The 14,034-nt window shown below is 41.8% G+C and overlaps 1 protein-coding gene across 1 annotated transcript in view; it reads right to left on the reverse strand.

Annotated features, from left to right (window-relative positions):
- LOC144829088 (uncharacterized) overlaps window positions 1-14,034 on the reverse strand; it is a 1,185,727-nt gene that overhangs the window by 490,882 nt on the left and 680,811 nt on the right. Inside the window, exon 5 of the mRNA XM_078687867.1 lies at window positions 11,399-11,545. Within this exon, the coding sequence (XP_078543993.1) occupies window positions 11,399-11,545 (147 nt within the window). The remainder of the gene's footprint in view (window positions 1-11,398; window positions 11,546-14,034) is intronic.

Consider the following 14,034-nt stretch of genomic DNA (forward strand, 5'->3'; position numbering starts at 1 on the left):
GAATCTTCTCAAGCAGGATACTAAAGCAAAAGTCTAGTCCTTAGTCTCTCCAAGATAGTAGCAAGCAACAACTGCAGGCCAAACCAGCAAAGCAAACACAGCAAAGGGGCAGTAATCCTCCTGACAGCTCTCTAGCTCTTCCTCTTGGAAGAGTTTCCTCTTGATTCGGAAGTGTTCTAAAAGTCTTATGTTACAGGTCCAATACTTGTACCCCTTTTGGCCTTTGAAGTAGGCTTACTTTAAAGGATAGTCTTGCCCTGTATTGGCTCCAGACATAACACAGGGGGTGGAGACAGCATTGTGAGAGGCCAGGCACAGCCCTATTCAAGTGTCAGTGACAACTACTCCCACCACTCTTGCTCAGGAAGGTCACCAGCCTTCTGATGGGTAATTAGGATATGCAGGGCACACCTCAACTCCCTTTGTGAGACTGTCTAGAGTGAATGCACAAACATACAAACTGTCAGTCTAAACGAGACATTGATTCGACAGATGCACAGGATGGTAAAGCAGGAAAATGCTCACTTTCTAACTATGAATAGAAAGGGCGACATCTTGCCCCAAACCAGCTGCACAGTGAGTTGCGCCATTCTGGCAGACAGTTCATGTCCTTCACCTTTTAAACCAATGTTTGACAAAAGAAACCATTCTCTATGTGTCTTTCATTGCATTCAGCATTCTCTTCAAATCACACGCGGGATGTTGTCCCATTTTCAAGTTTCTAGTGTAAAAGCTGTGCCCATCCAGACCTCTTGCTCAAACACGACAAGTGCAGGAGTTCATCCAAAGGAGCGTTTATTATGAAAAATCAATGCATTTTGGACCACAAGGGCCCTTCATCAGGGTACGCTAAAAACAACAATAAAACGAATATTCATTACCATCAAAACAATGCTCAACATCTGGCTTCATCACCATGAATAAATGCAAAGTATGACATTTATTAACTCACCCACACTTGTGTTCTTCATTGAGCCCCTTAGTGAAAACGAAATAAATGTTATAAATGTTACCCCTGTTATCATGGAAAGCTAATCTTACTCCCTAACGAATTAACAACAATCCCTTCTGTTCTGTACAACAACCATTTACCCCTCTTCTGGATGTAATTTACGTCTTAATGATCCATGTCACACATTTCCTACTTTACATTCTCAATCCATCCTACCGGTCCGTTCTTCAAGCCCACATCCCCGTCAGCACCCCACCTTTCTCCACTGGTTGCCTACGCTCCTCTGCATTCTCCCTACATGCAGCCCACTCCCATGTAATCACCCAACCTCTCACATCCTCAATCACCTACTCACATTCATACTTCTAGAAATGTACTGATCCCATCTTTCACCATTCACTCGCGATTACTCACAACACCACCACCTATCAAGGAAAAAACTCATCTGTAATTGCAGCACTTGTACTCCCCATTCACGCTCACAAACTAATTACGCACACACGCTCATATTTTTCACCTAACAAAACACTCTGCTAACAGCCATCTACCCGATCGTCAATCCAATCAGTCCACGTACCTGCTCCAAATATTCACGCTAATCCGTCACCATCTTTGTATCAGTAAATGTTTGTACTGCCTTTGATCCCACCCTTATTTAAACCTGTCTGGTTTTAATAACTTTCTAACTATGGAATTTTGAAACACACAATTAAAAACTTCTTCAAAGGGAGATGTTTTTTTAAATACTGAGGGCCCAATTCACAAAAGTAATCTGAGACAAAATCCAAAGTTTACGACTTTCGGTATTCACAAAAGGCATTTAGGAGTAGTAAAGATAGGATTCCAAACATTACTACTCCAAAACTGAGACAAAATCCGGGCTTTACGACTTTCGGTATTCACAAAAGGCATTAAGGTAGTCATAAAGTTAGTATTTTGTCTCATTTTAGGAGTAGTAAAGTTAGGAATCCTAACTTTACTACTCCTAAATGCCTTTTGTGAATACCGAAAGTCGTAGAGTTAGGATTTTGTCCCAGATTACTTTTGTGAATCGGGCCGTGAGTTCAGGGAGCCCAAACTCCAAATCTCCATCTCTTCCCCATTGAAAGTCATACTTGTAAGATGTTGCAAGGCAGCTCCAATGATAACCTATGGGAGAGATAGTCCTTGCAAGAGTGAAAAATAAAATTGGCAGTATTTCAATATCAGAACATGTAAAGCAAACCAGTACATATCAAAACTTTCACATACACTGCACCCTGTCCATGGGGCTAACTAGGGCCTACCTTAGGGGTACCTTACATGTAGTAACAGGGAAGGTTAGGGCCTGGTGCACTTGCCAGGTAGACATGGCAGTTAAAAACTGCATTCACAAACACTGCAATGGCAGGTCAGAGACAAGCTTACAGGGCTGCTCATGAGGGTGGCAGAACCAGTGCTGCAGGTCCGCTAGTAGCATTTGATTTATAGGCCCTAAGGTCACGCAGTACACTTTACTTGGGACCTACCAGTAAATTACATATGCCAATCACAGATAACCAAACATAATGATATTTTACACAGAGAGCACTTGCACTTTAGCACTGATCAGCAGTGCTAAAGGGCCCAGAGCACCAAAACCAGTAAAAAACAAGTCCGGCACCCAGTCAAAAATACAGGGGGTAGAAGCAAAAGCACAAGGAAGACCCTCAACAATGATGCCAGGTCTAACGCTGGTAAATTGCCAAGCCTCACACAAATTGCATATGGATGTTTGAAGCATGTTTGCTGCAGGGCAATTTGTCGTAGTGCACAACCAGAATTTAAGTCAACCGACTGATACTATTCTTGATGATGAAATCTTTCTATCAAACATGTACGCCAGAATGGACAGCAGGATGGAGGTGGTAAACAAACACAAGGGACTTGTGGCAAGCAGCAGCGGGAAGGGGGAGGTGAAGGGGATCATCAACAATGGTTAGTGGGAAGGGGCGGGCGGCAAAAGCTAGACGAGGGTGAAGAACAAGACTACAGAGTAATGCTCTCTTGAAGAGGGCATGTCCAAAATTGAAAAAAAGAATACCTGGAGAAGCCTGCGGCCAGTGGACGGACTAGAAACTTTACTTGGCCCAAACTCCACGGCAGACATGACATTGGAGACTCGACACTGAAGACCTGGGAGTAAGCAGGAAGGAGCAGGAGGCACAGGCTAATCAGAAATCAAGGCAAGAAAAGTGATGTGGGAGCCAACCAATGAAAAGTACTGATATGCTATAAACCCTTTTAAGATTTTTTTTAATACAAGAGATTTCGGTAGTGGGGTGAATGTATGACATTGTTCTGCATTCTGTCCATCAATTGTTGTTTTTGCATTTGTCACCCCGAGTGGGATGGGTATGCTCAGACGTGAGTCCCATGCTCTCCACACCACTGGAGTCAAGCTATCCAGGCTGATGAAGGCTGATAGCCAGAAACCGGTCCTTGGATGCGTGATTCCGGTCCAGGAGGGACATGGCTTGGCAGTTCGGGCTGGACTGTTCCCATGAGGCACAGGGTCAGACTGATTTGCATATAGCCATGTCTGAACTGGGGTGGCAGAGTGGGCTAAAGAACGGTGATGGATTAAACCCAGATCTTTTGACTGGGTGTGAGTGTTTGATTGATTCAGATGCTCCGTCCATCACCACCCCCTATTGTACCGCTTTTGGCCGCCATACGTGTGGCAGGGTATGCTCAGACGTGAGTCCCTTGCTCACTTTGCCACTGGATTCAAGCAAGCCGGGCTGAAGACGGCTGGAATGCCAGAAACCGGTCCTCGGAAGCTTGTTTCCGGTCCAGGGAAGACATGGCTTGGCAGTTCGGGCTGGACTGTTCCCATGAGGCACAGGGTCAGACTGATTTGCATATAGGCATGTCTGAACTGGGGTGGAAGAGTGGGCTAAAGAACGGTGATGGATTAAACCCAGATCTTTTGACTGGGTGTGAGTGTTTGATTGATTCAGATGCTCCGTCCATCACCACCCCCTTTTGTACCACTTTTGGCCACCATAAGTGTGGCAGGGTATGCTCCGACGTGAGTCCCTTGCTCACTTTGCCACTGGATTCAAGCAAGCCGGGCTGAAGACGGCTGGAATGCCAGAAACCGGTCCTCGGAAGCTTGTTTCCGGTCCAGGGAAGACATGGCTTGGCAGTTCGGGCTGGACTGTTCCCATGAGGCACAGGGTCAGACTGATTTGCATATAGCCATGTCTGAACTGCGGTGGCAGAGTGGGCTAAAGAACGGTGATGGATTAAACCCAGATCTTTTGACTGGGTGTGAGTGTTTGATTGATTCAGATGCTCCATCCATCACCACCTCCTTTTGTACTACTATCTAATCCCAGCATGAATTGATGATAAAATAGGGAATTATCATTTGTCAATAGGCTATGTATACGTTGGAAAAAGGTTGCAAAAAATACGTTTTAATATCCGGAAAGTTTAATCCCCCTTTTTCAATTAGAAGTTTCAGACAGGCCATTGATCTACTGGCTTTTTTATAGCCCCAAATATAGGTACTACATATACCCTCTATTTTTTTAATGTATACGTTATTAAGTTGTAGTGGGATGGATCTAAATAAGTACAGCAGTTTTGGTACGGTCTTCATTTTTATTAGATTTATTCGTCCTACAAAACTAAGTGGTATCTTATGCCAGTTTTTTAGAGATGCAGTTATCTCCTTAAACAAAGGGTCGCAATTCAGTGCTATAATTTTCTCTATTTCTGCAGCGAGCTTGACTCCTAGATAAATAGCATTAGAGCAAAGTCCCAATATCGGTTGAGCAGGTTTGTAGTTAGCGATTACTTGAGTTTTACTCACATTTAGCTTATACCCTGATATGTCTCCAAATTTACTAGCTTCATTGATTATCCCAGGGATAGCCAGGACTAAATCAGTAGTAAATATGGCTATATCGTCCGCAAAAGCGGTTATTTTCAAGCTCTTGCCTCCATGCTGTACTGGTATTATATTATCTTGGGCTGTCAGTGCATTTAGTAATTGCTCCAGAGCTAGAGCGAAAAGCAGGGGTGATAGAGGACACCCCTGCCTAGTCCCCCTTTTAACTGAGAAGTTAGCCGAATTAACTCCTGAATAACTAACTATTGCCATTGGTAATTCATACAAAAATCGAACCCATCCGAGATATTGCCCCTGTACCAAATGCGCTCAGCGTTGCCCACAAATACTCCCACCCCACTCGGTCAAATGCTTTTTCCGCATCCAGCATAACCATTCCGAGTGGGGTGAGAGTAGTTGAGGCCACATCGAATGCAGTCACAGCGGTATTAATATGGGTAGTGGTGTCTCTCCCCACCACAAACCCATACTGCTGGCAATTCACTAGATCTGGCATAATAGGAGCGAGACGGTTAGCCAGAATTTTAGCGAACACTTTCGCGTCAGTATTTATTAATGAGATGGGCCGATATGACCCCCGGTCCTCTGGCGGTTTGCCTTTTTTCAGAAAGAATATTATTTTTGCAGTTCTCCAAGATATAGGGGCACTTCCTGTTTGCCCCATAGAATCTATCACCAGATGAAAAAGCGGGAGAAGTTCCTTCTCACAAATTTTATAAAGTTCTATAGACAAGCAGTTTTCTCCCGCAGCCTTACCTGAAGGTAGTGCTTGAATTGCTATCCCTATTTCAGTATTGGTAATCTTAGAGCCAAGTTGTTTAATTACTTATGTATCTGATCGCCTGGGCAAATATTTATCCAGATAATGTATGATTTCTTCCTTAAGGGGTATATTCTCTGGAGTATATAGATGGCAATAGTATTTAGCAAATTGATCGAAAATTTGCTCCGACTTTTTATATTCAATAGAATCTGACGCTTTTCTTAATTTTATAGTAGTTTTTACTTTCTTATCAGCTACCTTGTAGGCCAAGATCTTACCGATTCTATCGCCCCCTTCATATTGTGCCAGCTTATATTTATGTATTTTAGAGCTGTATTTTTCCCTAAGAGTCTTTTTTAGTGCCGACCTCAATGACACTAATCCTAATCTTAACTCTTCAATATTTGTTTTATCCTGTGTTACAGCATCTACCAATTGTTGTTCAGCTAATAGGACACTAGGGGCCAGATGTAGGTAATTCCGATTTACCGACTCTTAAATACCGACTCATACCGAATCGGTATTTAAGAGTCGGTAAATTGGAAGGAGGCAGATGTAGGTAAAAAATTACCGATTCTGTAGGAGTCGGTATTTACCGATTCTGTAAATACCGAATCTGTATTTCCCATTGATTCCTATGGGCCTTGAAGCCCATAGGAATCAATGGGAAATACCGATTCGGTATTTACAGAATCGGTAAATACCGAATCCTGCAAGGGTGCAGGGGGTGTCACTTTGACACCCTCTAGCACCCCAAGTACAGGCTTGTGTGACATGTGGTACACGTACATGCCCTAAGGGCATGTCTGTGTGTCACATTGCACAGGTGTTCATGCACAGATGTGCATGCACACCTGAATTCGGTATTTTACCACCCAATAGGATTGGGTGGTAAAATACCGACTCTTAAGGGCCTGTGGCACTCTTAGGAGTGTCAGCTACATATGGATTTACAGAATCAGTATGTTTACCGATTCGGTAAAATACCGAAGTGGTAAATTTACCGATTCGGTAAATATACCGATTCTGTAAATAACTACCCACCTACATCTCCAAAGCCAAAAACCGGTCGGTAACGGCCGAAATCGGCCGTTACCGTCCGGTATTTGGCTACCTACATCTGGCCCTAGATGTGGTTAGCTTATCTACCCTCCGTTTTTCAGTATTTTTCCTCAAGATATATTGTTGCACAAAGCCTCTAATGCTACATTTACACGCATCCCATACAAAATTGACCGTGGTTGAATTAATATTAAATGTTATAAATTCTTTTATATGTGCTCTAATACCTGAGACAAATTCAGGATCTGTAAATAAATATCTAGGGAATGTAAACTGTCGAGGTTTGTTTTCTGTCCCGGGTTTTAAATTCGAACAGTATAGGATTATGGTCGGATGTAACTCTAGGGCAGAGTTCTATATTACAGTTATCCAAAATATTATCTGTTGCCCATACCATATCATTTCTAGAACAGGCTCTATGGGGCGCCAAATAATATGTAAACCCGGCTATAGTAGGGTGTTTAGTGCACCAAACATCTTTCAAATTATGTATCCTACCCAATTCCACTATGGCTGCCCTAACTCTGCGCATCCTTATTGTATTACCTTTACTTGTGGAGTCCATCTTATAATTCATGACACAATTAAAATCTCCCATTATCAACAATTCGCCCTCCCATTCAAGTAACTCTATCTTTAATTGTTCATATAGCTTAGGTTCATCGATATTGGGACCATAGACCAAACAAAATACATAACATTTTTCATCAAATTGCACCTGTGCAATTACCCACCTCCCCCTATCATCAGCTGTTGTTTTAATAATAACCATTCTTGTATGTTTCTGTTTCAGGATAGCTACCCCCCGAATTGATGCCCCTAGCGTTGAACAAACAACAAGATTGTAGCCCATTTGGGACAAGAGTTTGCGGTCTTGAAACCCGATATGAGTTTCAGAAATAAATGCCATATGAGGTTTATACATATTCATTTCTTCTTGTACCAATCTCCTTTTATCTTTACTGGTGAGACCAGCAACATTCCACACCAAACATCTAAGAAAAGACATATATTGTAACAAAAATTTTCAAACTCCTCTGCATTATATATTGCTTGATATAAAAAAACACAAAAGCTTTATCTCTACATCTGCCCATCTTTTTTTCCTGCAATACAATTTTCCCCCTTTTAACCCCGCCCCAAACCAAACCCCAAGCCCATCCCACCCAACCCACCCAAGAAAGTCCAGAGGGAGAGCTCCCCTCTATACCCTGCTGCAGATGGATTAGCAGCATCACGAAGTAGCATGTGGAGAGACTACGCTCGACTACCTCTGAATACAATAGATCTTTCAAACATTTCTTTATAGGAGAGTAGAGCCTAAGTATGTTCTAAAGAAAATACGTACCAAAAACTAATTACATTGTAACACCTTCCCCACCCCACACCCTCCTCCCTCAACCCTCCTCCCCAACTATAAAAATTATGGCCAGTATATCAATATTAAACAGATACTACTGATATTTCAAATATTTCAAACAACCCAGGAAACAACCAAAAAAAGTGAGGAAATAAGGGGTATGGGAGGGACAAAATATAATCTCAAAATAGACTTCAAGGAGGCAATAGTGTACTCTTTTTATCAATATTGCCCATGCTCAAATACCCCATATCAATTTCTCTTATTAACTTCAGTTACTTAGTTTAGTCAGTAGCTGCTCAGCCTCCCTTTCTTCAGTAAAGAAATATACCTGACTATTTTTAATAACCTTGAGCCTGGCTGGCTCTTGTAAATATACTATACATCCAAGTGCTTTAAATGACTCTATCATCTTGCGTAATTGCCATCGCCGGTCCATTGTTTCTTTACTCAAATCTGATCGAACGAAAAAAGTGAGGTTATCTACTGTGACTGGGTTATTGAGCTTAGCCTTTAAAGATACTGCTTGACGTAACAGAAAATTCCCGAAATTGATCAATAGTGGTCTTGGATATTTACTGTCTTTTTTTTTTCTTTGGAATAGTGGCAACCGGTGGACTCTTTGTAGTTGGGAGTCCCAGTCCCAATCAGACAAGTCAACAAAGGCTTTCTGGAAGAGTTTCACAACAAAAGTCCTTGGATCTGCCCCTTCAGCCCCCTCAGGTATACCAAATAATCGAAGATTATGCCTTCTCACTCTATTCTCTGGGCAGAGTGCTGTCCTTTCCCAACAAAACCCCACATGTATTTTTATCCGTACCACAAACACCCATTGTTATAAGAGATACCTGAGTGTTGCAAGTTACTTTTATCTCTTAGAAGACTTGGCAGGAAATAATCATACGCGATCTTTGGAAAATGGTCAAGCCCGGGCTAGTTTATATGATATGGACCATGATGAGACACGATAATGAAATATGGACAATGGAGTCAGTGAGGAACTTTAAAAGGTTTCCTCACTTGTGGGTCAGACTCCTTTTTTCCTTATCATGACTTGATTGCCATATTCATAGGCTACAGTTTGTAGGATTCCTTATTATATGACATGTTCTCATCCAGGTACTAATGGTACAGAAATAACACTTTCATATTGACACTGAAATAGAGAGGGATCCCAAGGATAAGGACAGCCAGAAAAATATAAAAGCTAAGAAGCAGCTGATGAGAAAAAGCACAACTCACCCGATGCTTAGCTGTTACCCTGACGTGCGATAACATATATGACAGGTGGAGCCTAGGTGTAAGAGCTCTGACACTCCCCTCGCCCCTCATTACGCAGATATCTGGTCATAAAATTAGGTGATTCGATTGCAGATTAGGATTGTTTCAATGTTATGTTAGTGTATGGGTACAGCGCTTTCTTGGAATTGATTACTGAGGGCTACTAGCCTGACAATGGGAAGTTATTCAAGCACATTAAGATATACAAAATTAAATGCTGAATAAATAGTGGCTTTTTGATACTAGCAATAAGAGCTTGAAGTGTCTCATCCCTGGTGCATTCCTTCTGAGCCAGTGGAGAGGAGGAGTGAATGTGAATTAAAGGGTGAATGATTTGCACTAATACCCTTGAAGAGTCTAGCTAGAGGAACAGCATGCTACTCCAGATGTGGCAAAATCTTTGTCTGCCAGTTTTCAGACTTTCCCCTTATGGGCAGGATGCACTCTGCATGTAACAGCAGGGGGAGAGCCAGTGCTCATGTTTCGGCAGTTCGATTTTAGCATTTTGTTTGCATTCATAAACAATATTGTAATATGTGCTCTATTCCAATGGTTCTTAACCTGTGGGCTGGGTACTGTTGGAGATCCACGAAGCCAACACAGGGGTTGCACAACAGCTTATATTTTTTCTAATATTATTAGATAATTGAAGAAGCAAAGTGTAATGTTAAAAATTGTGAAACATCTATAAATACCTACAACTCCGACACCCCCTCACCCCCTACACACCTACAGGCAGCACATTCCCAGAATTCAGTCCCCTTGAAGCCCAAATCCTGATGGGGAACCTTGGAAGAGGAGGGGGTATCTAAGACATATCATTCACTGGTTAATAATTTCCCAACCTCCCTAGATCCCTTAGATGCCGCTGCGAACCATGGCTCGACTCTCTTGAGGATGAGGATTGGAGAGATGCCCTGATGGCCCCCCGGGTGATCACTATCTCGGCCAGGCTCGTGTTGGTCCAATTATACTACCTCCACTGCCCATACCACACCCCTCTCGGCCTACACCGTGCAGGTTTTCTGCCCTCCCTGCCTGCCCACGGGCCAAGACAGAGCCTGCAGACTTCTATCACACGGTCTAGTCTTGCACCAACCTCACACCATACTGGTCCTCAATAGCATCAAAGCTGATCACCTTACTAGGCTGGGAGGTCCTGCTCTGCCCCCCTAGCCCCACTCCTGTGAGTCATGGAAGGCCTAGACAGCTCCCAGATGGATAAAATACTTCTAGGGACGGCTACTATGGTAGCCAAGTGAGATATTGTGGCTGCATGGAAAGACCCTGCCCCCCCCCCCCCACTACAGCTAAATGGAACTGAGGTGTGGGCTGGAGCACTGCGTAACAAAAACCAGTCTACGAAGCAAGAGGCAGTCCTGCTGAATATGGTTGCATATGGGGTAAATGACTAGAACAGATACTGTAATATGTATAGGATGGCGTCAAATCTTAGGGATGGGTTTGATGATAATCAGTAAGTCAACATGAGGCAAGTCTACTGAGAATAGTGTCTGTAATTTATTAATTTATGTTGCAGTGCAAAGAAATCTGGGGCTGCTGTTTATGTTCCTATAAACTAATAACATTGTTTATCAATTTTTTTTAAACGTTCTGTAAATGGGAAGGAATTTTCAATTGGAGGCTGAAAATTAAATTATTATCCTCAGATTGAGACGTGGAGCAGTGCAAGTGCATCAGATGGACTATAGTAAAGGGGGAAGAATGGCTACAATTCACTTTAGAAAAGCTCAAATTTTCCCATTAAAATTCAGACTTTTCGAATATTTGTTTGTGAATTAAATAACATATTTCATAATTTATGTATTTGTTAGATCAATGCTTTTTACTGTTTCTTTTGTGTATTGTTTGGCATTTCAAATTCTCAAACATTATTTATGCTGGGATCCCTGGCTTACGGTATTGCCCCAGGAGGGGCTTTGAATTATAATAATGATTCAGTGGGGGTCCTAGAATTCCAGCATTGATTAAGTGGGGTCCACACAAGTCAGTAAGTTAGGAAACACTACTCCAGTCCATTGTACTAGCTGAGAATAACTCAAAGGTGAACTTCGTAATACCTTAGAAGGTATTCCTTACCTTACACTTTTCTGTTTGTGGTTCAGCTTTAATGGGGACTCGGTTGTACCTGACATCTTTTATCGAATCAGGCAGATGCCATTCTTTCGCCATACTTGAAGGTTGATGAATTTGCTGGAACAGCCAAGGTATCTGATTATACTGCAGCTGCAGATGTGTGGGACAAACAAGACAGATATAGAAGTCTCATTCGCTCAGTTTGAGTGCAAGCATTTCTTAGTCACATTTTTCACATGATAATTCTGAACAGAAACGCCACAGAAGAAGTTAGTGTCCTGTTAAAATGGTCTTCAACATTAATGGACAAATCAGAATCATATGGTACAAATTCGTCTAACGATATGTGTGATTTTAAACATATTTTTACCATCTCTTTATGTTATACACTTCAAATAACTATAAATAACTACAGTCTCCATTACAAGTTGTTGTACATGTTTTACCACTAAACATGTTTTAAGCCGTTATATCTTTCGGTACTACTACAAGCGAATTAGCAAGTAATAACACATCACACGTGAAAATACCAAGTAAAATAGCCCTGCATCATTGGGTGTGGTACATACGACATGTGAACATAGAAGTGCTCGGGTTACAAATCCTGAACAAGAGGGAATGCATGGGAAATTAGCATCACAGTTCTCCTGCTCCCCAGAGCAGGTGGTAAATGTTGCATATCATAACATAAAAAAGCAGCACTAAAATCAATAACAACACAGTCGAAAGGTAGAATGGCAAAATACACAATGTAACAACCAACAACGACATAAATCTTCATTGGAAAATGCTGTATATAAAAACCTATTATAGCGAACCAAATGATCCACACACAACATTTCCAACAAGACTAGTTTTTTTTTTAAATTCACAGGATACTGCAATGATGTACAATGGCCTATAAATGCACTCCACACCTACCCTCAAGCAAGCACATATTTACCAGTAATTCAGACTAGATAGATTTCACATTCTAAAACTACAAGTCCTTCTGCAACCAAAGGAGTAACCTTCTCAGCACCAAAGATCACTGCCACTCTGTAGGAGAAGGCCCACACTCGTTAGGAGATACCTAAATCCTCTCAACATGTCCCAAGACGGCACTCTAACTACATAACGTCTGGACATGGGTGGGTTATTTGGGGGCATATTATCAAGGACGGCGTTAAAATTATCGGCAATTTAGCGGCAGAAAACTGGCGATAATGGGCTTGATAATATGCCCTGGAGAATTCCAATAGAAGCTCATGTTCACACCAGAACATGAACTTTTATTGGAATTCTCAAGGGCATATGATCAAGCCCATTATCGCCGTTTTAGCGGCAGTTTTCTGCCGCTAAACCGGAAATAATTTACAACGCCGTTCTTGATAATATGCCCCTTAGAGTTTGGCAGATCAGGAGCTCTGCTATAAATTGGTAAATAGTACTTCAAGATCTCAGTAGTAATGGCCCATCCTATTTAGGGCAAGGACCCAGCCACACATTGGTAAGGTATAGCAAACTCAGGCAGAGAAAGTACTATGGCTCACTGCAAACATTGAAAATTCCTTGCGTGTCAGGGTTCTTGGTATTTTGCTGTTCAGAAATAACCTTGCCAATGTGAGTATTTGTTTCATAAAAGTAAAGTTAATGACCATGTCTGGAAAACAACATGGCAGTTCAGATCGACAAGCAGATTCGACAAAAGTGCTTCCGTCAACGAGGCAAATGCATTTTCATTCCCTCCAGGAAGGAAAGGCTTGTTACAGTTCTAAATGTGAGCAAAGTTCTTTTGCCATGCTCTAAATGAGCCCCACTGGCCCAATATCTTATCTCCTGAATGCCGTTGGGGAAAGGCTGCAGTTTAAAATCATAGCTGCAAAGGTGTCGGATTTCTTGGGTAATATTTTCATAACTTCAGTGTAATTCTGAGTGACATTCAACAACTATGTGTGACAATTTCTTTCAAGAAAAAATGAAGCAACGGGAGGAGGGAAAAAAATAAATATAAGAAATGACACTCATTTGAGCAACGAGAGACTCAAAAAAGATCTTAAAAGTTCTGCAAAGAACCGAAAAGGGAGGGAACTAACAGGAGTGTCATAGCTGCCAAGTTTTCATATTGCACATTTGCATCGTTTTATTGTACTTATGAATCACATTTTGCTGACTAATGTGTTGACACCATGAGTGACCCTTTCTCACCAGAAAAACTAGCCAATGAAGTCAAAATAAAAAGCGAAATATCACAAATTACCGCATTTTGAGCAATGAGAAGCACTAGCCTGACTATATGGTCCATTCTTACATCATTAACACCCATTTGAAATAGAGCACCCAACCTAGTGTATTCTAACTCCATTGGCAGCATCATCATGAGGCATCAGAAACAGCTAGCCTGACCCAGTGTTCAAACCCTACATAATTGCAACAGGTCTACCCCTGCTCAAAGCCATTTGACACTTTACATCCTTTAGAGCAAGCCCATGTTATGTTTTGTTATGCTATGTAATGTTACTGTCCATTTCCTAAGCACACCTTCACCAAACGGTCTCTTGGCGTTAGGTAACTGATCAGCTTCCCTCCCTACTTATTGGTAAGCTTGTCTGAAAAACCATGTCTTCAGAGATATCCTGAATCTAGTGAGATCAGTAGTG

The sequence above is a fragment of the Lissotriton helveticus genome, chromosome 4_1, assembly GCF_964261635.1.
Source record: "Lissotriton helveticus chromosome 4_1, aLisHel1.1, whole genome shotgun sequence".
Classification (NCBI taxonomy): Eukaryota; Metazoa; Chordata; class Amphibia; order Caudata; family Salamandridae; genus Lissotriton; species Lissotriton helveticus.